Genomic DNA, 27,298 nt, shown 5'->3' on the forward strand with positions numbered 1-27,298 from the left:
TTGTCAGGTCATTATCCAGTCATGCCCGTACAGACTCCTTAATAGACCTAGAATTCAGATGCTGGACACAGATGTGGCATTGGAAAGTGGGAGCTCTGAGGTTGCCCTCACAGGGATTGGTGAATTATGGACTGATCCAGTCAAAGATGTGACCCTCTTCATTTTTTATTAACCTCAGAAGCCTCAATCAAGCCATGTACAGCAAAATAAAGATGAATATGTCACATTCATATGCGAGTCACAGACCAAATATGGACCAAAAGCTCAGTGAGTGAACTTTGCACTGGGCTTTATAAGGATGACTTGCACTTGAGAGTGAGTCCCAGTGATCCCTGTCACTGCTGTGGGTTCTTGTGTTCAGATAGCTCTGCAGTGTTGGAGCTTAAGCCCAAATACATTCACCTAGAATTTGTTACGTGATCTCAGGAATAGCTTGTCATCAAACCTGCATATCAGTAACTATATATGTAGTGAATAAAGATAGATTCTTCTCGTCCATGGCAAAAGAGCAGGTGAATATATGTCAGTTGGCTGTTTAGTTGCTTTATGATTCGGTTGGCTCAGTTGACTCAAATCAAGTTTTATGACACAACTGTTCTTCAGTTGGTTTATGATACTTTCCCATCAATTTCCATCTGTTTCAGAAGGGTGACAGATCTGAATTTGTGGGACTCCTGTCCTTTGGTATTATCAGAAGGTCATGGTGATATATTTTGAGTCTGGCAGCACCGCTGGCTATTTTGGCAGGTGTTGTGCAGGATGAGATGGGATTGGCTGTTACCAGCTCCATGCATGTGTTGTAGCAGCAAACATTTGTTTGTCTTGTGGGCTGTATCTACTGACAGTGCACTTGTGGTGCTGTCCAAAAAAGAGGAGGGATACTAGTGGTCATGTGTAACATAGTGCTCAAATTTATACAATTGCTGTTTCAGTAATTGAGGGAATGTTGGATTTTATAGCATGTTCCCTGATGAGCTGTGAAATTCTGGTGCAGCCTTATGCAGAACTTTTCTTTATATGCCTCAACTTTTTACACTTTTTCAGAACTTCTTAAATAACTCATCTTTCAAAAATTATTGATTTGCTATGACTACTCATTCATAAATACCTCCTACCTTCTTTTGTCTGAAGAGAAGTCATTTAACAGACATTCCGTATTGATTCACTGTCTTGGCCAAGTAAAAATGGCCATTAAATCCACAATAACTGCAGCTCAAGTATTTTGAAAGAACTTGTACAATCCGCTCCTCTATTTTTAATATGAAAAAAGGGCTGTGTTTGTCTAGCAGCTTTTTTTCCAAAGAACAGCCACAACAGAACATCACAAGACAAACTCAGTGAAAGCTACACAAGATAAAACCTGGCCCACTGATACTGTGTTTATTTGAAACTCCCCTTCTGCACACAGTTGTCTGAGGTGTTTGTACTTCCAGCTTTGTGCTATACCTGTGTTAGTTACCTGGCGAGTACATCTTTTACATTCCGCACGTTGTCTGGCTCTCAATCCACACACAGGTGAGTGCATGTATATTTACACTGCAGTGAGCAAAAGTGATCAAAAACAACTGATACACTGTGCAACAAAACAGTAGAAATGTTGAGGAAAAGGCTACATAGATAAGACTTGTAAACAACTGTGTTCATGTAAGTGAAAACAGGCATCTTTGTCTCAACACTACAAGAATTTGTTTGTTAAAAGATAACCAATATGCAAAAAATACATCTTGTATGCATTAAATGAATGTTACGTACATGTTTCGTATTCCATAGCATATGTGAGATAAAATTCAATATGCAATTATGTGAAACCGTTTACTATATTTGGTTAATTCTTCCCATTCTTTCATACCTTAATGTTCAATGATGGGGATTCAAGTCTGTGACATCTGTTCTTGACTTACAGTCTGTGGCTTTTAGAGAGTTACAAATGTTCATTTGCAAAAGTTACATGAAAATATGTATCACATGTAATATAAATGTTGTACAGCATCCATGCTGTGTCAGCTCTGTTAACTAGATGCTGACACTAGATTTACTGGAAGATGAGACTTGAGAATTAACCAAAACAAAAATACAGTCAGTCTCTCCAAGCACTTAGAGGTCCTTGTGCACTTCCATTTGCCCTCATAAAAGAACATTAAAATGGACTATGTGCTTACAGAATTTTGCTATAATGCTTTTTTTTTTTTTTTCCACAGAAAACTGTTTCAAATAATGTCCATTTTTTATTTCTTCTTAGACAATTTTTGTTCTTTAATGACCTATTTATTGGAGATGCCACTTTCTACAGTAGGCATTTTGATAATTTCAAAAACAAATTTTCACAAAATGACCTTGATTTTTCTGAAATGGAAACATTTTCCTCCAGTTGTGAACATTTTCCTTCACTGGTTTCAAATGGTCTATCTAAACACAGGCTATGCTCACTATTATTCCTTACTGCAAATATTTGGTAGCATAGGTAAGGTTATATCTTTCAAGCTGATAGCGATTATTCTGTGGGTTAGCAGCAATCATTGCTGTTGATACAATACAGCCATAATGAATTTTGTTACTATATTGCTTTTATAATTGTGTCTATGAGCTATCTTCAGGACTTAGTTCAGTTTTAATCAGAGAGGCAAAGCTAGACAATCCCTGTCTTGTATTTCTATCTGAAAAACAAAAAATCAGCAGAAAACCTTTTATACAGAAGAAAACAAAACTGGGTGAAGAATCTACAGAAGCAAGCTTTACTTTAGGTGAGTTAGTCCCCCTTGCGTCCTTTTACAATCAGCAGAAAGAGGCGCCTCGTGACAGTAATTCAGAGGATCTATGTGTCTTTTGACCACATAGCAAGTCTAGGGAGATTATTTTTTCTAGAGTAAAGTTAGGCTTGTGGAAATTACTTTGAATTTTATTTATTAGAAACAGGTTCTGCTTTGCAGCAGACTACAGTATTCAGTGCTGGTAAAACACAAGATACAGAATTATAGTTTTGGCATCATCATATAGTGCTTGTGTGAATCATTGCAGGAAGGGAGGACATTTATCCTATTGTCTTTTTTTTTAAGAGGGAAAGTACTTGAACCCATTTTTGTCATTTAACTTGATGCAACCCTAGATATAGAAAGTGATTCTGTATTTTGTATACTGAGTATATAATCTCATTCTCATTTCTCACTGTCAAAGATATCTAGTGATCTCATGTGGAAAGTTCAGAGTGCTGTGTCACGGCCAGCATATTTGGTTTCTTTGGAACTAGGCAACCCCAGCTTAGTCTATTCCAAATAATAACATTTCTTATTAATAGGGTTCTTTTTAGAGTATTGATAGTACTTGGCAGGTATGGAGAACTGCATGTGCTAGATGATGGTCTAGTTAATTATGGAATTTGATTCTTCTTTATTTCATGAGATGACTTGCAAATTGTTTCTATCAGAGAAACTTTTGCAAGCACCAGAAACCAAACTGGGGAGGAACCTGGGATTTTTGTTCTCAGGTTCTGGTAATGATCTCATGTCTTGCAAAGATCCCACAGCTGTCCTGACTTTAGGAGTGCTTGAAAACATCTGTTAATGCACTTATTAAAACCGTCTAATCTGAAGAAAAGACCATTAAGACCTGACCCAAAGTTCTCTGAAGGTGTCTGGAGAGCTTTCAGTGATTTCACTGTGCTGTGGTGAAAGCCACTAGACTCTTTGAGAGGGAAACAATTTTCAGTCTGTATGAAAACTCTGTGATTCTGTTTAAAACCTCTTTTCCAGCCTCCCTCCTGCCAATGCTATGCTCTCCTGACCGTTGTAGTGACCAAATTGGATCTTAAATTGCAAGCTCCTCTTGGTGTTTTTCAAAGCCTTGGGGTACAGTTCCTTTCTGCTTCTAACAATTTTAGAATGAGAAGGCAGATCCAGAAGTCCTTTATCCTGTCCCTGTGCCAGGAGTTTCAGAGAGAAAAAGGGAAGAGGATGAACAGAGGAACCTTCCTCCACAGTGGTAGAGGAGGGTTCCTTTCTAAGGGACTTCCAAACATGTGTCCCATTCTGCAGCCTGGCACGACATTTATAAATGGATTTTCTTGAGTTCATGATCTGTTTCAAAGCAAGTGCTGGATGCCAACACATTGTGTCATGGCTTATCTGTGGACAGTGAGCACCTGTTGCAGAGAAGGTTCTTCACCCAGGCTTCTCCAGCGGGTATATCTAAGCTTCTATCTGGATAAGAAAAGGTCTTGAACAAAAATGAACAGCTCTGTGTGAATCAGATAGAAACTTAAATCATATGCAGATAAGATCTTTGGGGTTTTAAAAGTTATTACACTTTTCTGAACCTTCAAGCATGCTTATTCAAGTGATGTTGTTAAAAGGGAGCTTATAGAAAAGCCAGTTAGGATTCCATAACTTTTCAGTGCCTCACATGGCCAGATTTCATTTTACTTTTGCCAAAATGTGTAAAAAGGAAGGCCAGTAGCTTTGAAATTTAATTTTGAGTATATTTGATTAGATGCTAGTTAGATTTGCCTATAACCATACAGGTTTGGGGCAAAATTTTCCAAAGCCAACATAACACAAAAATATTACCCACTTCTTAAAGTGCAAAAGAATGCTTGAGAATAACCACCAGGTGTGTGTCTAAACTGTCACACAATTAAGAGGAATCTGTGTATAAAGTTTTCTTCTTGACCATGAATGTCAGAGGATTCACATGTACCAAAGTATGTTTCTTAAAAATACATAGAGCCTTTTCCATATCAGTTCCAGAGGCTGCAGTCTGCAAGAGTAGTGTAAAGGATCAGGTACACTGTTGGGCTAATGATTCCAAATTGTAAACTGAAATTTGCTGAAATTTCTTTTAAATTTCAGAGGTTTTGTACACAATGTGGGAGATTGGGCAGCACTTAAGATAACAGAGAACAAGATACATGAGATCTGTGAAACAGCAAGAGATGAGATTTGATTAGCTGGTCGTTGTATTTTTACCACCTTGATGATTTTGCACCATGCTTTCCTCCTCTCAGCTTCCCAGCATTCACCAATAGCCAAAAGAACTTTTCAGTTTGGGGCATGAAAATCTTGAAAGGACTTGGATGAGATTCCTATTAGGGCAGAAAGAAGCTTTAGAAATCTGCTGTCATCCCATCAGTCCACAGAAACACTCCAAAATACCATATTCTGGGGGAAAGAATGGAAAGTATCTAGAGCACCAAATGTGGCAGCTGGAAACGATTTTAAAAAAATACACAAGCTGGTAGGCCAGTCATGTTACGAGGGGTAAGAGGCAGCTGGGAGATTTAAAAGGGAAGGCTTGAGAGCAGCTGAAAGATGCTAGCAGTCTGTTAGTGAGAGTGTCTGTGAGCTAAGTGGCTGTGTGTGATGAGAAAACATGCCAAAATGATAAGAAAAACAGCTGGAGAAAAACAAAATTTCAAAGCCTCTGAAACAGGGATGGATATGCAAATTCTGTTAACACTATTGAATGAGGAAATGATTTTTTTTTTTCCCCTCTCTGCTTTCATAAGTTTCTCTTGTTTTCACAAATGACCTCGTTCTGCAGATCTGCAAAAGTCCTTTTCTGCTGCTTCCTTCTCCTCTTGATCTTTTGGGTTTTGTTTGTTTCCTCCACAGAAAACAGGTATCTCTGAACAATGCTGTTCACTTGTTAATAGTTTCTTAAGACAGTATTTTAAATGTTTATTTTTCTGTTTCCTGACCTTATCAAGACTTTCCCTGCTTATCATTCCGGACACGAAAACCCCTTGATGGAATACCATTCTCTGTGAAGAAAATGCGCTTGTAGCAGTTGATTTTAATAGTTGCAAATCTCATTCTGGGTGGGAGCTGTAAGATTTAGATGGCTTTGTATTCCAGAGGGCTAGCTGGAGGAGTTGGCAAGCTTGAAGGGTCTCATGAACAGTCTCTAGAATTTGGCAGGGTCTAGAACAAGCTTGTAATAAGAATGTGGTGACTTTGGAAAGTAAACTATAAAAATGCACAGTGGGGCAGGTTTTTCAAAGTTGCATTACAACTGCACCTGTGGTTTTGCATCTATTTTATTATACATACAGCTTATCATTTATTTGCATCTGATCACATATTTGAATCTAGTCAGGGTGCATGCACCAGTGATGTAAAGACATCTGCCAATATCTGTATACAGTAGGATGTTCTTTATCTTTGAAATTGTAGCTCTACTGTTTTTCAGCTGTGAAAGCGAGAGACAGTATGTGTGTACTTTTTTTTTCTCCATAGATCATAAGGAACAAAGAGTTTATGTGAAAAGAAGAGAACAGGAGAAGATCTTAATAGATTCTGTCCCATCAAAAACTGAAATACAGCATCATGAAAAGAGCAAACATGCTGTTAGCTTCTCTGAAGCTGTTTGCTAATGACCTCCAATGAACTAGAAAATGTTAGAGGGTAGGCTCAGCTGGAAGCCTGAGAGAAGAAAAAATAGCAGGCAGAGAGAAGGATGCAAAGAAAGTGAAAGAGAGGATGGAGGTAGTCAATAATTATTTTTTAGCAACAACAAGACCCTAATCAGGCAGCAAATTTTTGATAGCTTTCATGCTGCCTGACCTACACTGTTATGTCCAGGAAGAGCAGCAGCAACAGTTTGGGAGGGCACGAGAGTAGACTCACAGAATAATAAAATAATAGAGCAAATTAAAAGGGGAAGAGGGTATAAAAATGTAGATTAAAATAGATTGAGCATTTTATGAAAGACATCTGAATGATTACCACTCATTATTGGTGAAATGTAGCTCATAGCTTATACTAAATATTTTAAATAAAGAAAATAATAGGATTAGGTAAAAAAAATTTACAGTCCAGTCTGATAAAATACCAAATGAGACAGAGGGAGCTAGAACATTTGCCAGGGAAAGTTGTGCATACCTGGCATAGGGAAAAATACTTAGACTGAGTGAGAAGTGCAAATTAATTCTTTTTAAAGAAAGCATTTAAATTAACTTTTCAGACACCTGAAAGCCTTTGACTGTGTATTTTAAATTAAAAGCTTTTGTTTTGGAAGCTCTTGAAATTATATTTCCCTAACAGGAACAATTAACCAAAAGCATAAACTTACAAGAAATTTTACGTATAAGATCTAGTGTTGCACTTTTTATGCTTAAGTAAATTTCTCTCTTGGAATAGGAAATCTCAACTCCCCTTTCTCATTTTCTCCATGATTAGAAGCAGACTAGGTAATTTATTATTCTACATTATGGTATAAATATAGATGGCCTCTGTTTTTTTTTTAAAAGATGAGTTTATGAGAAATGAGTGCAGGTGCACTTATCTGAAAAGAAGTGAGATAGTGTATTTGAGAAATAATGGAGGAGGTATTGTACTGTATTGCCTTTGATAGTTGAAATAACTCTGCCTTCTACATGTCCTGCTTTCCAGCCTGAAGGTTAAGAAGGTCTTTGCCAGTAGCTTTGCACCACCTTGTGACTTAGGAGAATTCCCCCCTAGGAAAGCTGTCCAGGTTCATGTAACCGTAGGCCTGAAGAAGGAAGGAGGATTTCAGTTGCAGAAGGAAGAGTGGTTTGGTCAGTTATATTTTTAATTAAAATGAGGCAGTGGTGGAGAGACCGACTTTGCAGGACCTCCTACAGCAGGATCATGAACCTGTAAATCTAGACAAGCTGATAAGAAATCTGCAAACTAGAGATGCACCTAGGTGGCTCCATTTAAGTGGAGTGCAATACCTCGATTTTGCTGTTAGCATGGTTCCCCCATGTGCTGCTCTTTGAGTGATTTTACTACGTATTTTTTCTCAAAAAAAATCCCACTTCTCAAGAATGAGAACAGCATGAGAGATTTCACCACTAATAATTTTTTTCAGACTCTGGAGAATAAACTGAGCGATACTTTAGTATTTCTTCTTCTCCTCATCTCCTCTACACCAAGTCATTATCGGAAGAGGACTCAGTTCATCACAAACATGAACATATACTTACTCTTTTTTTTTTTCTAGCACATCACATTGAACAGCAGAATTACCCTTCCACTAAACACACAGGTGGTGTTGAAGTGTGTTCCATACTACAGACTTCAGAGCTAGTCAATGCCCAACAGAGCAAAGTGCTGTTTGGGGGGTTTACATACAGCTTGCTCTGCTTAACAACAAGGCCTTTGTGAGTTGTTCTCTGCGGTAGCCAAATGGTCTTGCAAACACAGGTAATCTAAAAATCAGGATCTGTGAACAGTGCAGTAATAGTTCTTTTCTTGAGATTCTTGCTGAATTAGGAATTAGAAGTCAGTTAGTATCATTACATCTTTTACCTGTATGACTGACAGAACCTGAGACTTTGCAGGAAACCTGCCTAGACTTAACATCCCACTGAGAAAAAATTTGTTTTCAGGTTGACTTATTTATGACTTTGTCCTCAGGAGTCACCAAATGGGCCATAACTACCCTTGTTCTCAGCCAGTTAAGAGCTAGAAGATCTGGTCTTAGTTTTCTCCAAACAATTGTACCATCCTCATAAGCACATTAAATACCACAGTAGATGTCAAGAATCCATGAAAATCTTTTGATGTTTGCAAATAATAGCACTTTCACTACTACCTAGCAGACTGTACTTCTCACCCCTTAGAGCAAACCTCTCTGGCCTACAGCAGTTCTCTCAGGGTATATTCATGCAGGTCTTCTGTTTTCAGTCTGGGCTCTGGCTCCACTCTTTGGGAATCAAGCTCACCTTGACTGCATGGCTGTGGCAGTGAGCAACCAAGCTGTCCTGCTGAAACAAAAATATCATTAACACAGTGCAGTCACATTTCAAATAAACTGTATCTTAAATGCAATAGAAGATAGAGTCAGTGCCTGCTTCTCCCTCATACTGCCATTCCCTGAGTTTAGGAAAGCCAGATTCCTTGAGGGTCTTCCACTCATTGTCCGTATCTCTCACCACCTGTATTCTTAGAGAACTGCTGGCAAGCACCACTGCCACTGTCAGGATCAGACCAAGGCACTCCATACGGTTTGCATTATATTGAAGACAAGATACAAGATCTTTGAAGCCAGCTTCATTCTTTGAAGTTCCAGTGGGCACCGAGACTTTCTTCCCCAGAAAGACACTACAGTGCTGCTTTTTAGCCCTTTGCCTAGCCATTATTAAGCTAAACCAATACATTCACACAAGAAAACCTGTCAACTGTGTTGTGTCCTCCTCGGGCACTCGCTCAGCTGATCTACTGCAGCCACAGCTCCCTTCTGGCATAAGCCCTCTGAAGGCTGATGGGCACATTCCTCTTTTCACACTCAGCCGCTGCTCTTGGAGCTTTACGTTAGATTCTGATTTCTTTTGGCAAGATCCCAGGTGTTGCTAGAGTAGACAGGAAAATCGCTGTTCTTGATAAGGTCAGAGGAAAACCAGTTTCAAGATACAGTAGTTTAAATGGAACTGGTGACATTTGCAGAATAAAGCCTGGAGATCTTTGTACTCTCTCTTACATGAAAAACAATATAAAAATTTCACTTGGATTAGTGAAAGGATGCACTTTACAGAAAATGAGAAAAGAGTTTACTTGATAAAGTAGTTCACTAATGGAAAAAAACCAATACTGATGAAAATCAGGAAGGAATAATGCATAAACTTGCATACTGTGATACCTAAGACTTGGTTTATGAAGACAACATTTTCCTTAAATAGTGTTCATAATGCCAAGGAATACGCACTACTCCATAACTGTATATTGAAAAAGAAACTGGACATTTCTTATTGCACTAATGTGCTACTTACCGTCTTCCAAGGCTAGGAAGAGAGCATACTGAACAAAGAGAGCAGCCCACTTTTAAGGTGTTTCGTTGCTAGTGTGATTGAGACTGACCATACCTTAAAAAAGCTTTGGACATACCTTGAAAAAAACCTTGTGCTTCAACTTGGTTATGCTTGGGTTGTTCCTCTTGCCCATGTTTATTTGTCTGCATAAAACATTGCCAAATTGTCCAGCTGTCCTCTGTGAAAACAAACTTTGCCACTAGACTTTCATTATTTCTATCTTCATTCAGAGATATTACTAGGGAACAAATTAGGAGATGAATTCCAGCAGTTTGAACAAATAGCCAGCAAATCCTAATTTTTGGCAACAGTATGGCATCCACAGCCTTGAGCGAGTAAGCAGTCCTCCTTTTGAAGCAGGTGGAAAATACACTGATATGTTTCAATTGAAAACCATTCAATTGTAGTGGTTTTTGTCAGGAAAAAAACAGGACATTCTAATCTGGTACTTTCTAACTGCAGGGATATTTTGTTTTTAAACAATTAATGTTTTTTAAATTATTTTTTTTAAATTATCAATACAAAATGTTTTAAAAATTACTTGATTTTTTCCTGAGAGGGCATTTTGTTTAGTGCAGTGTTTTAAGCTTTAGCTTATTTTTGTCATGACTACAAATCTGGACAAAAAAATCCCAACAATAAAAGTTTTTCATAAGTGGCAAAATCCTTTATCTGCAGTGCTGGATAAAAACATGTCATGTTCTTCAAATGTGTGGTAAAGATTGATTTATGTCCTTTGCAAGTGCAGTGACAAAACTCTTTTAATGGATGAATGACAGATAGTGGATTCTCTGAGCTTTCCTTATGATTTACCTCTGTCTGTTTTGGTATTTTGACATTTTTTGTTCTGGTTCAAATGGAATTGTCGAATTCAGAAAAAGATGAGTTGTGGATAGGAAGAGCTCTTTTGTAAAGATTTTTCCAGATTTCATAAAGTTTGAGGTGAAAGACTGTGGGGTTTTCTTAATGTAACTGAAACATTTTACCAGCTTAAGTAGGAAGTGAGCAGGCACTTGCAAGAGGGCTGCCCTGTATAGAAGTGGGGAGCCCATCAGCTGCAATAGCCACATCTAGAGAGGGGAGAAGAAGCAGCAGGAACACCTGTGTGGTCTGGTCCAAAGATTAACACAATGTATCTCAGAGACCTTGCACCAATTAATTTGGGTATCTGTATCTTATGACTTTTAGATGCTTAGTGATGAAACAGCCTTTGGTGGGTTCCTCCCTAATCACAGGCTGGTTATGTAAAAAATAATTATTACATAAGCTAGTGCGAATTCGTGGCTTATCTCAGCAAAGCTGGCACATAGAACTGGGAAATGTTCCAGAGCTCATTTTCTTTACATTGAGAAAAGCTGATAATTGCTCTGTGTGCACATCTGCATGTTTGAATGCAGTCATAGCTCTAGTTTTCTCCTTACTCTTTGACACTAGGTCAAGCTTGGTTTTTCTTATCATTTTATACTGGGCTTTGGAGGTAAAAAAGAATCTGTGAACAAACCCCCAGAGCCCAATCATTGGTCATGGTAAGCCTTTTGTAAATTCACATATAACCATGCTATTGTCAAAGTCCTTAAAAATCTGAAGTTGCTGCTACAATAAGGTGTTTTCTTGGTTTTGCTAAATGTAGTATATAACCAATGAATATGTTCCTTGGGATCCTTATGCCTGATAATACGATGGAATGAATGCAGTAAACTGGCTTAAAAGAGCATTTCCCCATTGTTTTCAGGGATATACAAAGAACAGCTGGATGTAAACTTCTAGCATGCATCTTGTAATATAGTCTTGCTAGTCAATAGGCTGTAATATGTAGTGTAAGGCTGGTTTTCCTTTTCTTGCGTTATCCCATTCTTCCTGCTCTATCCCATTCACGGCATTGTATATTTTGGTGATAGTTACAAGGCCAACTTCCATCATATTACTCATATTTTACTGCTCATAAGTTTTTCATTAAAAATTTCCTATGGGCCTGAGCTTTTTACAGTTACACTTTGCCCAGAGGCTGGTTTAGTGCTAGTTTGAGGAAGTATAACCTAATGGTTTGAAGTTCAAGCACACAGAAAAACACAAATAAAAGTTACACACTTTGCAATCTGGATACACTGCTTACATGCTTATTTACACCAAAACTCTGGAAAATAAATTGAAATTGAAGACTATTCAAATCATATCTGCAAGCTATTTAAAACTGAAACATAGGTTCAGAATAGAATGTTTTTTCTCACCAAGCTTTGACCATAACTAGAGAATTGCTCAGTTTGAAATGGCTCTGCATCTGGTGAACAAGATGAAGAGGTGCTTTGAATGGTTGCATCATGTTTTAATCCTAATATAGTCCTTTCCCATGTTTGAAAAATCCAATAAAAATTAGATACAATGAACTGTAGTAATGCCAAGTCATGTTCACTAGTTAACAGGAAAATAGGAGAATTAGGAAAAATTACAATTCTAGCAGCCAATTTATCGGTGTAACCTTTCAAGGCATGACACCTTTTTTGATCTACATATTCCTTAACAATGGCGTTCCTAGTTTCAACTTCTCCCTCCTTTCCTCCCTCTGCAAGGACTCAGCACTCTCCCCTTTCTCGTGTAAAATCTCTTTTGAAGGTTTTGGAAACACAACTGGAAATTGTATTTTGTGCAATTTTTTGCTGCTTACATATTTTCCATCTCTCAAGTAAAATGCTAACATTTCTGCTGACTATTCACATATTTCACAATTAAATGCTGCTATTTCTTGGTTATTTTATTTTGCTCCTGGTAATATTTGTGTTTCAAGTACGTGAGGTGTTACTGAGGTGTATTTTACATTCAGCTACTCATTTAGCAAAAATGAGAGTTACGGTTCATGTTATATGCCCAAAGCTAAGTTTGCTGGTGGAACTTGCACATTTACATTTTTGCTGAGGTTATTTAATCTGTCAAATTATAGAGCCAGCATGCAATTGACCTTTATGAACTGAATCATAAACTTTTATTCTGTTCCTCTTGTGGCTTACCACAATGCAGTCCCCCTCCAGGGCAGCAAGCATTCCCCTTCATGCTCCTACCTGGGGTGTCTGTCACCTCCAGAAGGAGGCAGGGGGAGGTCCCAAAACATCGACAGGGGTCTATATATGTAGAGCAAAGACGCGTTCTTCATCCTATATCAGGTAATAGGTTACTGTGCCACACGGCTTCCCAGGCCATCTGTATTCCCTGTCTTCCACTCAGAGGGACTTCTGGTTTTTGTTTTTACTTGATACCATGTCCTGTAGGTAGACCCTCTCTGGGGCAGAGAAATGGGAGAAGAGAGTAGAAAATGGCATTTATTAATGATTTCCTACTCACCTCCCTGCTGGGTGTTTATATGCTTCTTAGCAGAAAGAACACTATACTGCTCTCTGCAAGGTCGCAGATCTTAAGGTCAGATTGCAAAAGGCAGTTCAGCATCGCTTCTCAGCAACCAGGCTATAAGCACTCGTTAAGAAGTGATGACATGACAGCATCAGCCCCGGCTGTTAGGGAGCGTACCAGTTCTGGACAACTGAGTCTCATAATCCTCCATGGTGAAATGAAGTCTGACCCCAAGACCAGGAAAAGTCTTTTCTATCACTTCAGTTTCATTTCTGACCTCTTTTGCAGATGAAAAAGATCACTTTGTTGATGAAAGAACATCTCAAGCTCTGGAGTCACGCCTGTGCTTCTGCTGAAGTCACTGTAAGAGTGACAGCTGCAGTAATAAATTTCAATATGAAGATTATATGAAGATCTCCCCATTTCCCAAAGAATTGGCCAAGACTGTCAGGCATTCCTCACAGGCTTCTTTCAGGCATCAGGCAGCAACTGCTTTTGGTCATTAGTGGCTTGGACTGATACTGAAATGTTGAGTATCACTAAAGATTACAAATCTGTCATCAACTGGATCTGAGCAGCTACTTTAATGCTTCCCGGTTCAAGTACTATATGCAAAAAGGTGCCCTGGCCTTTAGGTTTTTAATAACAATACTTTGTACTTATAGGAAAGGTTCAGAGACAAAAGAAACTTCCAGGTATGGAAGGGCATTGATTCAGGGACCTCTTGAAGAATCTCAATCCACATAAATCCATGGGACCAGATGGGCTGCACCCAAGGGTACTAAGAGAGTTGGCTGTTGTCATTGTGAGGCTGCTCACTATCGTCACTGAAAGGTCATGGAGACCGGGGAGGTCTTCCATGACTGGAGAAAGGCAGATGATGCACTCATCTTCAGAAAGGGCAAGAAGGACAATCTAGGGAACTACAGAACAATCATAGAGTGAGCAATCTTGGAAGTAATTTCTGAGTACATGAAGGAGAAGGTAGTGCTTGGGAATAGCCAGTATAGATTTACAAGAGTAAATGATGCCAGACCAACCTAATTGCCTCCTGTGATGAGATGACTTCATCTGTGGATGAGGGGAAAGCAGATATCGTCTACCTTGAGTTTAGCAAGTCTTTCCATGTAGTCTCCCACAGAATCCTCGTATCCACTATCAGATGGTCCAGTCTAGATAGGCAAAAAACTGACTGGATCATTGGTCAAATGGGCTCATGCTCTGTCTGGTGGCTTGTTACAATGGAGTTCCTTGGGTGTTTGTCCAACTGTTGAATATCTTTATCAGTGACCTAGAAGAAGAGACAGGATGCAGTACTATCAGGTCTGAAGACCAGTGATACTAAATGGAAGGTGTAGTTATAGAACCATAGAATCATTTATGTCAGAAAAACCCCTTAGGATCATCACGTCCAACCATTAACCCAACACTGCCAAGTCCACCACTAAACCATGTCCCTAAGCATCATGTCTACACATCTTTTGAATACCTCCAGGGATGGTGACTCAACCATCCATATAGTCGATATATTTGCGATCAAGCCTGCCATTCAGAGATGAAATTCAGCGAGGACAAACAAAGAGTCCTTTATCTTGGATGGACTAACCCCCTGCATAGGCCAGGGTGTGACTGGCTTAGTAGCAGCTCTGCTTGAAAAGGGCATGGGAGGCTTGGGGTAGGCTGAGTTTGCCACTGGCAAACTCTGGCAGCAGTGAAAGTGCATCAGACCATATCAACAGGAGCACAAATGGCAGATGAAGGAAATTATTTCCTTTTACTCAGCACTCATTAGACCACAGCTGGCATAGTGGGTCGAGTCTCGACTCTCCCAGTACATGAAAGCTGTTGATAAACTTGTATGACTCCATTGGTGGGCCAGCAGGATGGCTGGGGGTTGAAGCACAAGACTTGTGAGGAGAGGCTGAGGCGCTGGGGTTTATTCAGCCTGCGGAAGAGAACAACAACTTCCCAGTTTCTAGGAGGAGGTTACCGAGAAGACAGGGCTGGGCTCTCTGCCAAAGAATGGGAGCCAAAGGTTATAAATTAACAGAGGAAGCTCTGGCTAGATAAAAGGAAATAAAATTGACACTACGTGGATAATTAGAAAGTGGAATAGATTATCCATAGGGGTTGTGCAGTGTCTGCATGGAGGATTTTAAGACTTGACTGGACAAAGCCATAAGCAATGTGGAACCTCCCAAAGTTCCTTCCACTCTATTTTATGATAACTCCCAGGATGGCTCTGCTCCATCTTCTCTGTAGAATTTCCTCCACGTAATACAGTTTGTATCAGTATTTAAAGTATTTAAAGTCAGTGCATATGCTGATATTCACCCACAGATCAGGAAAATTACATAAAAGGTCGCCCCCCTAGTTGTAACTAAACAAAGTCTAAGATAATTTGAGGAAAACGAACGCTAGACAAGATGCGACAACATTTTTTTATTGATTTAATACGAGTGAATAGATTAAGAGATCTGAAATGTTATAAGGCAATATACATACTGAATAAATAATATGCACAGGAGAGTCATGTCTACATTGTAACACTGGCTAGTATTCAGAATACTTAAAATAAATCCAGTGACATTGGATAAAGTCCATAAAAATGCTATCCTGTCTTCCCTTGTATGAAATTGTTCAAGTATAAAAAAATCCAATACAGTGTAAAATATCAAATTCCATTTCGGTCAAGAATAAAAATTGCAAGTATTGTAGTTTCACAGGACAATGTAAAGCAGCATTTTCTAGCAAAGGGAAAAATAGTCAGTCTACATACAGATGAGCGAGAAAACGGCACTAATGTATTTGAGAGGTCTACATGAAAAACTAGTAGAGGGAAAAAGAATGAACTAGCAATATTTTATGTAAAAACCTAAAAAAGTGTTAATTTAAGAGTACCCTCATACAGTGCACATACTGAATTTAAATAAATCCAAGTCAACATCCTTAGTTAATTAGGTTAATATTTAATATGCTACATCTAAGCCTACTAAATAATTTATGCCATGAGATGAATACATAATTTTACAGTGTCACATCTAAAGTTGCTTTCTTTAGAGCGCAGCATAGTAAAACTTTCAAAATAAATATTTCTTTTTAAATAGCATAACAATTAAGGCACAGTATAAATCACATACCATTAACCCTTCAAGAACAGCAGTCTTGGTAACAAAAGTCGCCTCGTGTACTGTATGTTTGCTAATAAATACTTTAAATAATCCTGAAATAGATATTAAAATTGTACAAATGGTTTCAGAAAAGGAAAATTCCCTTAAAACAGTTCTTAAAGGTTTTAATTCATTAAGCTTCTTCCTGCCTTTATTCACAAGTTACGAATAGATGCAATAAATAGAAAGAGAAGGCTGTTGTAGTAAAGGGCTGATCCTATTTTAGAATCAGAATAGCTGACACCAGCAGTTAAAGTTTCCCAAAAGTGAAACAGGATGGGGCGAGGGATTAGGATGTGACAAGCTCATCACATGAGCACGAGTGATGTGTTCTGTCCAGAACTGTCTGTGTTATTGATTGTCTCTACAGCTGTTGCACCCCTTACTTCCACATCACTTGCTCCATAGTTCCACTCATCCAGAGGACAGAGAAGAAAATAACTTTGGTGCCTGTCCGCCATCTTACTAGCCGGCCATCTTCCTTGGGTTGTTCGATGCCCGTTAGCGAGACAGTGAGAAGGTACTATCTCACGAAGACAACTTCTGAAAGCTAGAAAGGACAATCAGTGCTTTAAGCTCGTTTCCTCTTAAAATGGATAAAGATTACATATTGCTGACTCAGTTTTTTCCCTGGTTCAAACTTTTCAAATACCATTTTCTTACTTATAAAAGGCAGTTTTGCTTCCCTGATACTGTAAAACGTACACCTTTGCTTTTTTTGGTTCGTTTGTTTGTTTGAAAATATGAAGTCCCATTGCTACTCCTGCCACTCTTTCATGACAGTACAGTAATTTTTTTTCCCATTTTCTTCTGGCTTGATACTTGAAACTAGACATGCCGCACTACCCTTCCCGCCTAACAACATGATTTGGATGCATACTGTATGAAAACAGTGGAATAAAAACCTTTAGTTTTGCAATAGCATCGCTTTCCTTAAAGCTCCTTAGTTAATATCAATTGTCTCTGATTAACTACTTATACTGGAAGGCTGAAAAGAGGAAGAGAAAGAAAGAGCTTCCTTCAGGAGTCCATCTGCTATTGCATACGGTCTGTCTGCAGCTGTTGGGGCTGGTACTGGCCAAATGCGGCAGCGGCTGCGGCGGCCGTCCCAGGTGCTGCTGCGGTGATGGGCTGCTGCACCGCGTAGCCGTAGCCCCCCGCCGCCACGTACCCGGCAGCAGCAGCCGGAGAGGCAGCGTACGGGTACTGCTCATAGGCGGCCGCGGCAGCCGAGTACTGGGCGTACGCAGCTCCGGTGTAATCGATGTAGGGCGTAGTGGAAGCAGCGGCTGCTGCGGGCTGAACGTGGGGGATTACCACTCCGGGCTGCACAAAAGCCTGTGGATAGACATAGTGAGCAGGTATCCTGTTGAAAGATGGGAGAGGGAGTTAGAGTTGGAACGCGAGTCAGTGCCTAAGCGTCATATCCATACTCCGAACTAAAACAAACTCAATTTAGTTGTTGTTATGTGCATAGGGTTGCCACAATAACTAGACTCAATGGACCAATTATCAGTTCACTGGCCCGAAGAGATGCATCGCTCCAAAGCACAGCATTATAGCTGAATTAAACAGCAGTGTTTAATTTTGCTTGAGGATATTATGTCTAATGCTATTAAAAACTTTAGAAAGACCAGGGTTACTGATGTCAGTTTTAAGACAACTCTAAAGGCGTAAGCTTGGGTATTCCATCTGGAAAATTGCAGTATTTGTTTTTCAAAACACCTGTAAGTCATTTTTATTACCCTGCTTCTCACTTAACTACTCAACTCTTAGTAAAATTATTTCCTGCAATACTTTATTATTAGTAACTGAGCAGTTTGACAGCATCACTATTAAAGGAGTTTGACAATAGCCAATAAGACAACAAAATGGTCGAACCCTGACTTTATGTAACGTCTTCTCAGGGCAGGCGAGGGAGAAAGAGTGTATTGTGGCAACCCTACTTAAGTTGCTATGCAGACTCAGCACACATTAATTTCTCTGCAACCTCAGTCACCCTTATTAAAAATAAGAAAAAAAAACCAACACAGGCGACAAAGGAGTTTAAATAAAGTTCACAAGTGTGGTAAACACAGCAAGAATCACACTTTCCAAACGAACGATAGTGCAGCTCACTCCGTCACAAGAGGCCATTGAGGGGAAGCTACATAGATGCTATTAAAATCCATAACAGTGACTCCTAAGTACATGTGCATCACACTTTTACAAAAGTTCATAAGGACACAAGGGTCAAACCTGTTTGATTATCAGGCCACTGATGTCCTGTTTTGTGCCAGCTTGTTTATTTCTATGCAAGACATACAGCATAGAGTTTTTGGGAGATGGGCATAGGATTAAGTCTAAATAGATCTGGTGCTTAACAAAAGTAAAAAAACAAATTTACGGCTTAAGAAATAACCATTCTGAACAGATCAATACACATTTTCCCATTTTCTCCAAGTCACAAAACTTGATTCCTTGGCTTGTTTACTTAGCCCTTCAGTTTTGAAAACTGGCCACATCATTGTCTTAGCACACAAGTGTATGTACAAGTTCATCTCATAGTTGTATTTTATCATATAATATGATTTTAGAAAATAATATACTCAATATAATTCTCATTTTAAATTCATAACCCTGTCTTGCATCTGGATTTCCACAGAGAAGTCCTTCATATATGCAACTTCTTTCCAGTCAGTAAATCTTTAGAAATCCATAAATAACTATTTGTGCAGATTTACTATTTCATACTGAACTTTACCTTTACAGACAGCTCTAAAGACTGCACCAACCTTTTAGCGCACTGTAAGCACAGATGCAAATTGCAATGGTAAAAACTGTCCTCTTTTCTCCAAATTCAAGATTGAATGGAAATGGGTTTTTTTGGTTGGTTTCATTTTTAAAATAGCTTCAAGATTTACTTAAGTGGTCAACAAGGAAACATTTCAATCAGAAGGGACACTGTCAACTAGATTGATAGCAAAACATAGTTTAAATAAGTGATAGTCAGGCTTTAGAACAGCCTAGTTTTCTTTTTAAGAAAAAAAGAGCTCAGTTGATTGAATAGGAATATTAGCAGAGAGAAATGTTCAGTTCCCGTGTTTAAGACATGAACACCACAATCATAAAAACCCAACATGTCAATGAAATTAATTTTCTACTGTGTGAAGGGAGAAAAGAAAAAAAAAAAAGTGACAAATAGGGATTGGGAAGGGAAAGAAAACATAAAACAAAAGTAAGTTGGGTTTTTAACACTCACCTAATTTATGAAGTGATTAGCCAGAAGTGCATTTGAAGCATACTTAAGCTGGCTCTGTGCATTTAAATACACATCATTACCTGAGCTCTCCATACAAAATGGATGAGCATAAACAAGCATTTTGTACTGGTCACCAATCAAGTACAATCCTAATAAATATAATACCATGTTTTTTAAGTATTAAGAAAAGAGGTCTAAAATCCAGTTTGAAATCACCGAGAGCCTCTTCTGCATCATTAAGAGTCCCTTTAACACCACATCAATGGAATCTTTACATACAGCATTTATGGAAGAGTAATTCTAACAGATAAGACAGTAAATAAGCTTATCTATCTGCTTGTGTTGACTTGAACTGATATTACTAAGATCTTCTGAAGACATTAGGACACTCAGCCGTATCCTTGAGCAAGACAGAAAGATACATGTGCTCCCACTTAAACTCTTGTGACTTGTTTTATTTAAGCCAAGAAACTAACAGGTGGTGAAGTTATGAAACATTATCTGTTTGCCACATCTTACCCTACAATAAACATAAACCCTGTGCAGGCTCCTCACCACCATGCCATTTCACACATCATGATTGACAGCATAAGCTGCAGTGGGGCTATTTTTGATCATCTGTCATGCTACAACTGTTTTGAGTCAAGTAAAATGGCTTTATATGGCCAAAGTAAATTTCTACCTACTGCAGAGGCCAGCACATGGCGATCTCGGCCATTCAGAACCCAACTGCTTTTAATGCTCTGCCAGGTCAAAAGCTGAAAAAGCAATTGCCAGTTATGCTGGATGCCCTTAGTATCCTTAATTTTAAATAAAGGCTCTCCTTTTGAGAGTAAGAGTGTGAAGATTATACATGGTTTAAACTTTCCTTCCTGGCAGTAGTTTTTATTTTGGAACATATGTTTACTGGTTTACACTTGTGCAATAAAGGAAAAGGGAAGCCACATTTAACTTTAGCAGTAAATGTAGCTTTTGGATATTCAAAACTGAATGACATACACTCCTGCCATGTGCCTTAAGACCTTTCACTGTTTATATAACTGAGAATTTGTGTTTAACTAAGACTTCAAAAATAATCCTATAAGCAATAATAAATGAAGGCTAATTGTTTCAAAGGAAAGAAAGGACTTTGAAACTAATGCAGAGAGCTGTGGCATATAGAAATTCAGCAGTAGTAGCACATCATTAACTCTCAACATTAAATTCTTGGGAAAGTAGATCTTTAACTTTGAACGAAATGTTTTGCTTTGGCCCTTGCATGGTATCATCTGGTTTTGTAAGCATAAAGAGTAGTTTTTCACCAATGCACAGCTTTCCTTATAGCACAAATAGGTTGCGTAAACATCAAGACATACAAGACTCTTAATATGCTTCCTTTTAAATTTGTGCCTGATACCATTAAGAGAATATGTAGTATTCTGCAGGTTAACTTCTGACTGTTCCAGCTTCATACCCTCCTTCCAGATTATCCCTAGTCTAGTATACAGGTCTTCTGATCAAAAACTCAGGAGAGGGCTTTTCTTTCTAAGAAAGGCAGAGTTGCCTGTCTCTTGGAAGATAATACCAAGCTGGCAGTATCAGCTAACCATTTCATAATGAACTTAATAACTTTGGATTTAACTCTGGTCCTATTATAAAAAGGGTAGGAATGTTCTCATTTTGATGGAGGTACAAGTTTTAGACAGAAAATAATGGGGAAAAAATCTCTCCAACAGAACAAGTCACATCCTAGACCAATACCTCTGTACAACTCCCTATTTTCCCCCCAATATTAAAGTAAAAATTACATAAGCAAAATGAGAAAAGATATTTTAGGAGGCAAAGCCATAAATTTCTACTGAGATCAGAGATGGTATTTTAATAAACAATCCTGAAAACCAAGCTGTATAGATAACCAGTCCTGTGATCAAACGGCTTTCTGCAAAACACACCAACAGTAAGATAGATGCTGAATGTAAAGAGGAGGGAGAAATATTATTTGGTGGATGAATTGGTCTCTGCAGCACTGAATAAAGAGAAATTCCCAGCATTTTAAATGCTTCATGCATTGAATCTAATCTAGTTTCTGGCTCCCTCCACCAAAATAATGTTGTACTTAATTCAGAATACTGTACTTCTGCATCTTCTCAGTAAAAGTAATGTAACATAATCCAGTTGTTTTCAGTTTATTGTTTGATAGGTGAAGAACCATATCAAAACACTGCTAACCATACCAGAATATGGCAGCACCTCACTGATTTGCACTCTGGTAGGAAAAAAAAAAAACAATCCACAAAACATTTGGAGCATTTGTGTATGGATTAGCAGAGTATTGATAGTGACTCACCACTGTGACCCAATTTAAACAGCATATTAGTAAAGTCTACTTTTAAAAGTGCAACTGCACAGGAGGAAGAAAGGCTTTAAGGTGACCATATATTTCAGTGCAATCCATGTAACATCCTCCAAGAGTGAACTCTTCAATAAAAGCAGATTCAAGTAAGCACTAAACAACCCCTCTTAATGTCAAGGAGTATAGTGAATGAAGATGTTCCTTCATCCTAATGAATGTTCTTCTTCTTAATCTGAACTACATTCTTTAGAAAAGGTACAGGTCATTGGAAATTTTGAAGAGGAAGCAGGATTAGTAATCTCCTTTGTTTGCACATAGTAAAAGAAAAGCAAAAGCCAAGGATTATAAATGACCAATTTCATATATACATGACCCTGTGACCAACAGTCCTTTTCTTCAGATTTATGTACACTGCATTAGAAAAAAATCTTTATTCGGCCTGCTGAAAGAATTTCCCTGACCTCAACACGATTTACATGATGAGTTGTTGGCTCTGGGTAAGGAAAGCAAGAACGAGCCCTGCATTTGCACAGTCCTTTAAGCAAGGGATTGCCACAGGTTCTCCTTTTCTGTTGTGCTCAGCAAATAGTCAGTCTCTCCACCACTGATCCCCGTGCAATCCACTGCTTCCTCTTTGCAACGAGTGCTTTAGCAGCTCTGGAGACAACGCGCTCCGCCTCCTGCCTACCTTAGTGCAGGCATCATAAACTGATCACTGCATATACACTGTTGTCTCCTCACAATTCAAAGAAATTGAACAAAATACAGTAGTGTATAATCATAAGAAGGAAAAAAAAAAAGACAAAAAGTTTTCCACAACCTCCCCACATGTCTCAGAAGAATCAACACTCTTTTAAAAGTACGTAAAGTTTCTAGGAAAACTTATTCCTACAGTTTCGAGGACAGGAACTGTTTCCTACCGTTTTGACAAATCAAACTACTGAGAAGCTATTGTTACTTAATAACAGATAGGTACAATATTCTAAAGCTGTTCTAGTCAAATAGACAGAATACATTTGTGACGCATTTTCCCTACTTTATTGTTAGCTTACTCATTAATTAGCAAAATGCATTATTTTGCAATGAGTTTCTCAGTCAGTGTGCATTAGTGAAGTGACACTGTATGGAAAGTTTAAAGCAGACTTCACCTCCTAATCATACGCTTTTAAGAAGCAAGAGTTAGATCTATTTAGGAATAGTATACTCAAGTAAAGGAGAAATGCGCTACATATTAAAGACAGATTGAAGAAAAAAAAATCTCAAATTAGAAAGCCCAAATGGACGCACATTGTTAATAAGGAGCTCCACACCCCTCCCAAGAACAACCCCCCCATCCCCCCAAAATTATGAACATGCAAGCAATACGTTGATTTACTTAAAATCAAGAAGTCACACAATTTAGCACTCACTACAAAATACGGTTAAAAAAGTCACAGGCTACAGCTTGAAAGCAAGGAAAAAAAAAAAGGCCCTTTGCTCCCCATGGCAAAGTCACTCCTCAACAACAAAAACAAAATTAAAAGGACACCCCCCCCCCCAAACTTTCACTACAGCTCTTTCAATTAAATAAAAGCACACAGTTTAGCTATCAACACCACTTCATTACTGTAATAAATAAAAAAAAAAAGCACACGGAGGTCTATTGACTATATGAAAAAAACATACATGCATCGTTAATCACCATTTTAGCTTGTTTGTGTTTGAGTCTACTGGTTACAGAGTTTAATTCCAAACAGAACTATTCCACCTCTTATCATCATATCCTTCTGATCAGTTATCTTAACTGTAAACGATCCCTGTCAGATTAGAAAGAGATAAATAACATTGAGTCAAGCTGAAAAAAGAGAAATGGGGCACAGCAATCTTGCATCAAGTCATACCTCCTTGTTTTATCATAGGGTCATACGGGACTGGACTGCTTAGGTGGAAGGGACACGTCCCACACAACTTGACTCAGCTGTGGCATTTAGAACATGACCGACAAGGTGAGCGCATTTACAGGTATACATTTATAAGTCTGAGAACTTCAGCATGGCTGGCCAGTTTTAAGGATGCTACTGCAAGAGGCCTTCAAGGATCATACTTTTTATTTCCTTTCTTAAAAACAAGATTTTTCCTCCCCTGTTTGAGGTCCCATTGAACAGACTTACCCAAAAGGCCTCTGTATGAGAGCCGGATGAAGCTGCTGGACACCAAAGGCAAAACCTACCAACAAAAACACATCACATTCTCTGTATGGGTGTTCTTTTGGCCACTTATTTATGCAATATATACACACACACACAAATGGGGAGTTAACAGCCTTCACTAACAACGTCCAGTGACGCTGTCTGAAAGGCTGTAGAAACAGAAATTAGATAGCAAAATGTATCAATCCGTATACACCCCACCCACACACACACTTATGTGCATGCAAAACTTAAAACAGTAAAGCATACGCTTTCCTAAAGATGTTTAGAAGAACAACTTTTTCTAAAGAGCAAGCACAGGTTTTCATTCACATTTTATTTTGTGCTCCATTCTGGTGCCCAACTTTAGCCTCTGAAGGATTACATGGTACTTTCTATTCATCAGTGTATCTGTGTACTTTCTACGGACTTAAATTTGAGCCATCTCTACTCATGAGGACTTAGCATGGGGGGGTCAAATCCTAACTTCATTTCTGTCCTTCAAGTGTGCAAGCATAACGCCCTTCTTTCCTTGGTGGGCACTTAATTACTAGCACAAGCGTTCCTCGGGCAAAGCACATGGGAATTCAGAGCAGCCTCCTTCAGAGCACAGGCGTGCACACACTCTGCACTCCTGTCGCTTGTGCTGCAAGGCAGCACTTTGGGAAGCGGCTAGGACATCAGATCAGTTCAGATGTGGTCTTAGGCGGAGCCGTTTCATTTTAAAGTCTGCATAATAGCTCCCATCTGTTTGAGGAGTTTGCATTAAGATATTGTTTGTATTAGTAAGACCGCACACATTGGAAGCGATTCATTCCTAGGCCAATCTTTCCCTGCAATGATACTGTAAATGGTCAGCTCCACCACATTCCCAGCAGTAGGAATAACCAATGAAGCATCTGAGCCGTGGAAGTCCTCCTGGGGAAACGCAGATATTTAATCTCCAATTGCTTTTGGTTTTTAAATAAGGCAGCACATGTACAAAATAGCCAGAAAGTAACTACGCGTGGCATTTAAAAATCCAAACCGCTGTACACCCAAACAGTGAGTGCACTTCAGCAAAGTGCAGGACAGCGCAACCTTTTTTAAAGTTTTACTCTCTTCGGAAACCTGAGGTACGGAGAGAAAAGCCGTTCAGGGCCGCTGCCTCACCTGGCTGCATTATCCGCGGCTTGGCGCCCAGGTAGGCCAGGTTCACGTTGGCTTTCCTGCCGTCGATGATGGGGTTGGGGTCCTTACAAGCCCTTTCAGCCGCAGCTCTGTCAGCCATGGTGACCTTAACGGGCGACGCTGCGCGTTAGATCCCCTTTCCGCGGGGAAGGAGAAGCCCCTCGCCCACGGCGGCCACGCGGTTGCCCCCCGGAGCGGCGCTGGGGGTCAGACGGGGCGGCGAGGACCTCCCCCCCCGGCCCCGGCCCCGGCCCCGGCCCGTGGAGTGAGGTGCCGGGGAGCGGGGTGCCGGGGAGCTGGGTAGCCGCGGCCGGCGCTGGGCGGAGGGCGCGGGCCGAGCTCCGCCGCCGGCTGATAAACCCCCGCCGCGGCCCTATCAGCGAGCAACAGGCGCGCTGGAGGCGCTGCGAGAAATTAGGCAATTCCCCCCTCAATCTCCTTTTTCAGTCATCATCCCCCCCCGCCGCCGCCTCCCCCGGCCTCTCTCCAAACTCACCAGCAGGGAGAGGAAAAAAAAAAGCAAAAGGAAAAAAAAAAAAAAAAAAGCAAAAAGCCAAAGTGCCCGACACCCCGCGCCCCCCCGGGCCCGGGGCTGCCCGGTCCCCGCCGAAGTTTCTCCGCGGCGCCCATGCGGCCGCCCCCCCGCGCCCCCCGGCCCGCACTTACAAAGCCGTATCCCCGGGACTTGCCCGTCTGCCGGTCGGTGATGACCACCGCCTCCTCGATGTCCCCGAAGACCTCGAAGTACTTGCGCAGGCTGGAGTCGGTGGTGTGGTAGGGCAAGCCCCCGACGAAGATCTTGGTGTAAGTGGTGTCCTTCTGCGTCGTGTGCATCTTCTGCCCGGCCCTGCGCGCCGCGCCGCGCTCTGCACCCACGCGTGGCCGCCGGGGCGTGCGGGTCCTGCCCGGCGAGACCCGCTTCCAAAGTCAGCCCCGCTCTTTTGTTTTTCTCTTCTAATTTTTCCTTTCCTCCTCTCCGCACCCCCCCGCTTTCCCCCCGCCACCCAGTTACAATGCAATTCCCTTTTGCCTTTGCAAACCCAGCTTCCTCCTCCTTCAAGAGCGGAGCCCCGCAGCCTCCGGAGGTTTTGAGGTAGGTACCGGCAAAAGGAGGAGGGGAGGCCGGGCAGCAGCCAGCCTGGCGGCCGTAGCGCTGGAAACGAGCAGATGCAGCCGCTGGAAGAGAAGCGCAGGGCCTGGGCTCTAACAACTGAGTGGCCTCCCCCCCCTAAAAGCCACCGGGTCGGGCACTCTCGGTTCCTCCTCCTCCTCGCAGGGGCGGGGACGGCGGCGGGGCGGACCCCGCGCTCGGCCGTGGCCCTGCCGGGGCTCACACACAGACAGCTGTTGGCAACAGCTGGATGCCCCCCCCCGTGCGGCGGGAGCCGGCCCGCGGAGTCGCCGGGCAAAGGGGCTGCTTCGGAGGTGCCCCCCGGGGGGCAGGCGCGGTGCCCCCGGGGCAGGTTCGCTTCGGGCTCGGGCAGGTGGGAAGTGCCGGGGCGCAGGGTCTTGCGGGGCCACCGCTTGGCGGTCCGCGAAGGCTGCCATCCCTCCCCGAAGGCTGGTGGTGAACCCCCGTGCCCCTCACTTACCTCTCTCCCCAGGCTAGCACAGCGACGGTGCCGCAGCGCTCCCATTATTACCGCTGTGGTGGGGGTTGTTCTAATTGGTTTGGACACGGGATGAAAAAAAAGAATAGCGGTGAAGCTGCTTCCCTTGTTTTTCTCTTCTCTTGCTGCCTCTGCCCTGTGCAGGGACTGGGAAGGTTGCAGAGGAACAAAAAGGAAGGAACGACTGTGTGACATGGAGAGGCAGAGGGCTGTGGGCGTTGGGGGGAAGGGAGACTCACAGGGAGACAGGAAGGATGGGAGGAAGGTTAAAGATTGGGGAAAACAGATGTGCACATGTGTATAGACTTCTAGGCAGTTCCCTTGTGGTCTCAAAATCTTGATAAGTACTGGTCGGTGTCTCTTTTTCCTCTTTCCCCTGCTTCCTCTGTCTGTTAGACTTTTTCCTGTGAAGTCCATTTATCCCTTAGAAAAAAGAGCAATGCATCAGTTGCAGGAGGGACTTTCACAAAGCTCTTCAGTACCAAACGTTAACAACGATGGCAAC

The 27,298-nt window shown here is 40.8% G+C and overlaps 1 protein-coding gene across 5 annotated transcripts; it reads right to left on the minus strand.

Moving 5' to 3' along the window:
* Positions 1-15,529: 15,529 nt before the first annotated feature.
* On the minus strand, positions 15,530-26,382 carry RBM24 (RNA binding motif protein 24). 5 transcript variants are annotated; one of them, XM_074899712.1, is made up of 6 exons: positions 25,850-26,382; positions 25,166-25,289; positions 23,996-24,050; positions 18,511-18,562; positions 17,444-17,638; positions 15,530-16,822 (listed from the first exon to the last, which is right to left on the minus strand). In XM_074899712.1, the coding sequence occupies exons 1-5, from the start codon at positions 26,015-26,017 to the stop codon at positions 17,483-17,485; spliced, it is 555 nt and encodes a 184-aa protein (XP_074755813.1). In that variant the 5' UTR covers positions 26,018-26,382; the 3' UTR covers positions 15,530-16,822; positions 17,444-17,482. The 5 variants fall into 5 exon arrangements, with proteins under 5 accessions (XP_074755813.1, XP_074755811.1, XP_074755810.1 ...); XM_074899710.1 differs by lacking the exon at positions 18,511-18,562; XM_074899711.1 differs by lacking the exon at positions 15,530-16,822 and having other exon boundaries at positions 17,347-17,638.
* Positions 26,383-27,298: the final 916 nt, after the last annotated feature.

The sequence above is a fragment of the Athene noctua genome, chromosome 2, assembly GCF_965140245.1.
Source record: "Athene noctua chromosome 2, bAthNoc1.hap1.1, whole genome shotgun sequence".
NCBI classification, from domain to species: Eukaryota; Metazoa; Chordata; class Aves; order Strigiformes; family Strigidae; genus Athene; species Athene noctua.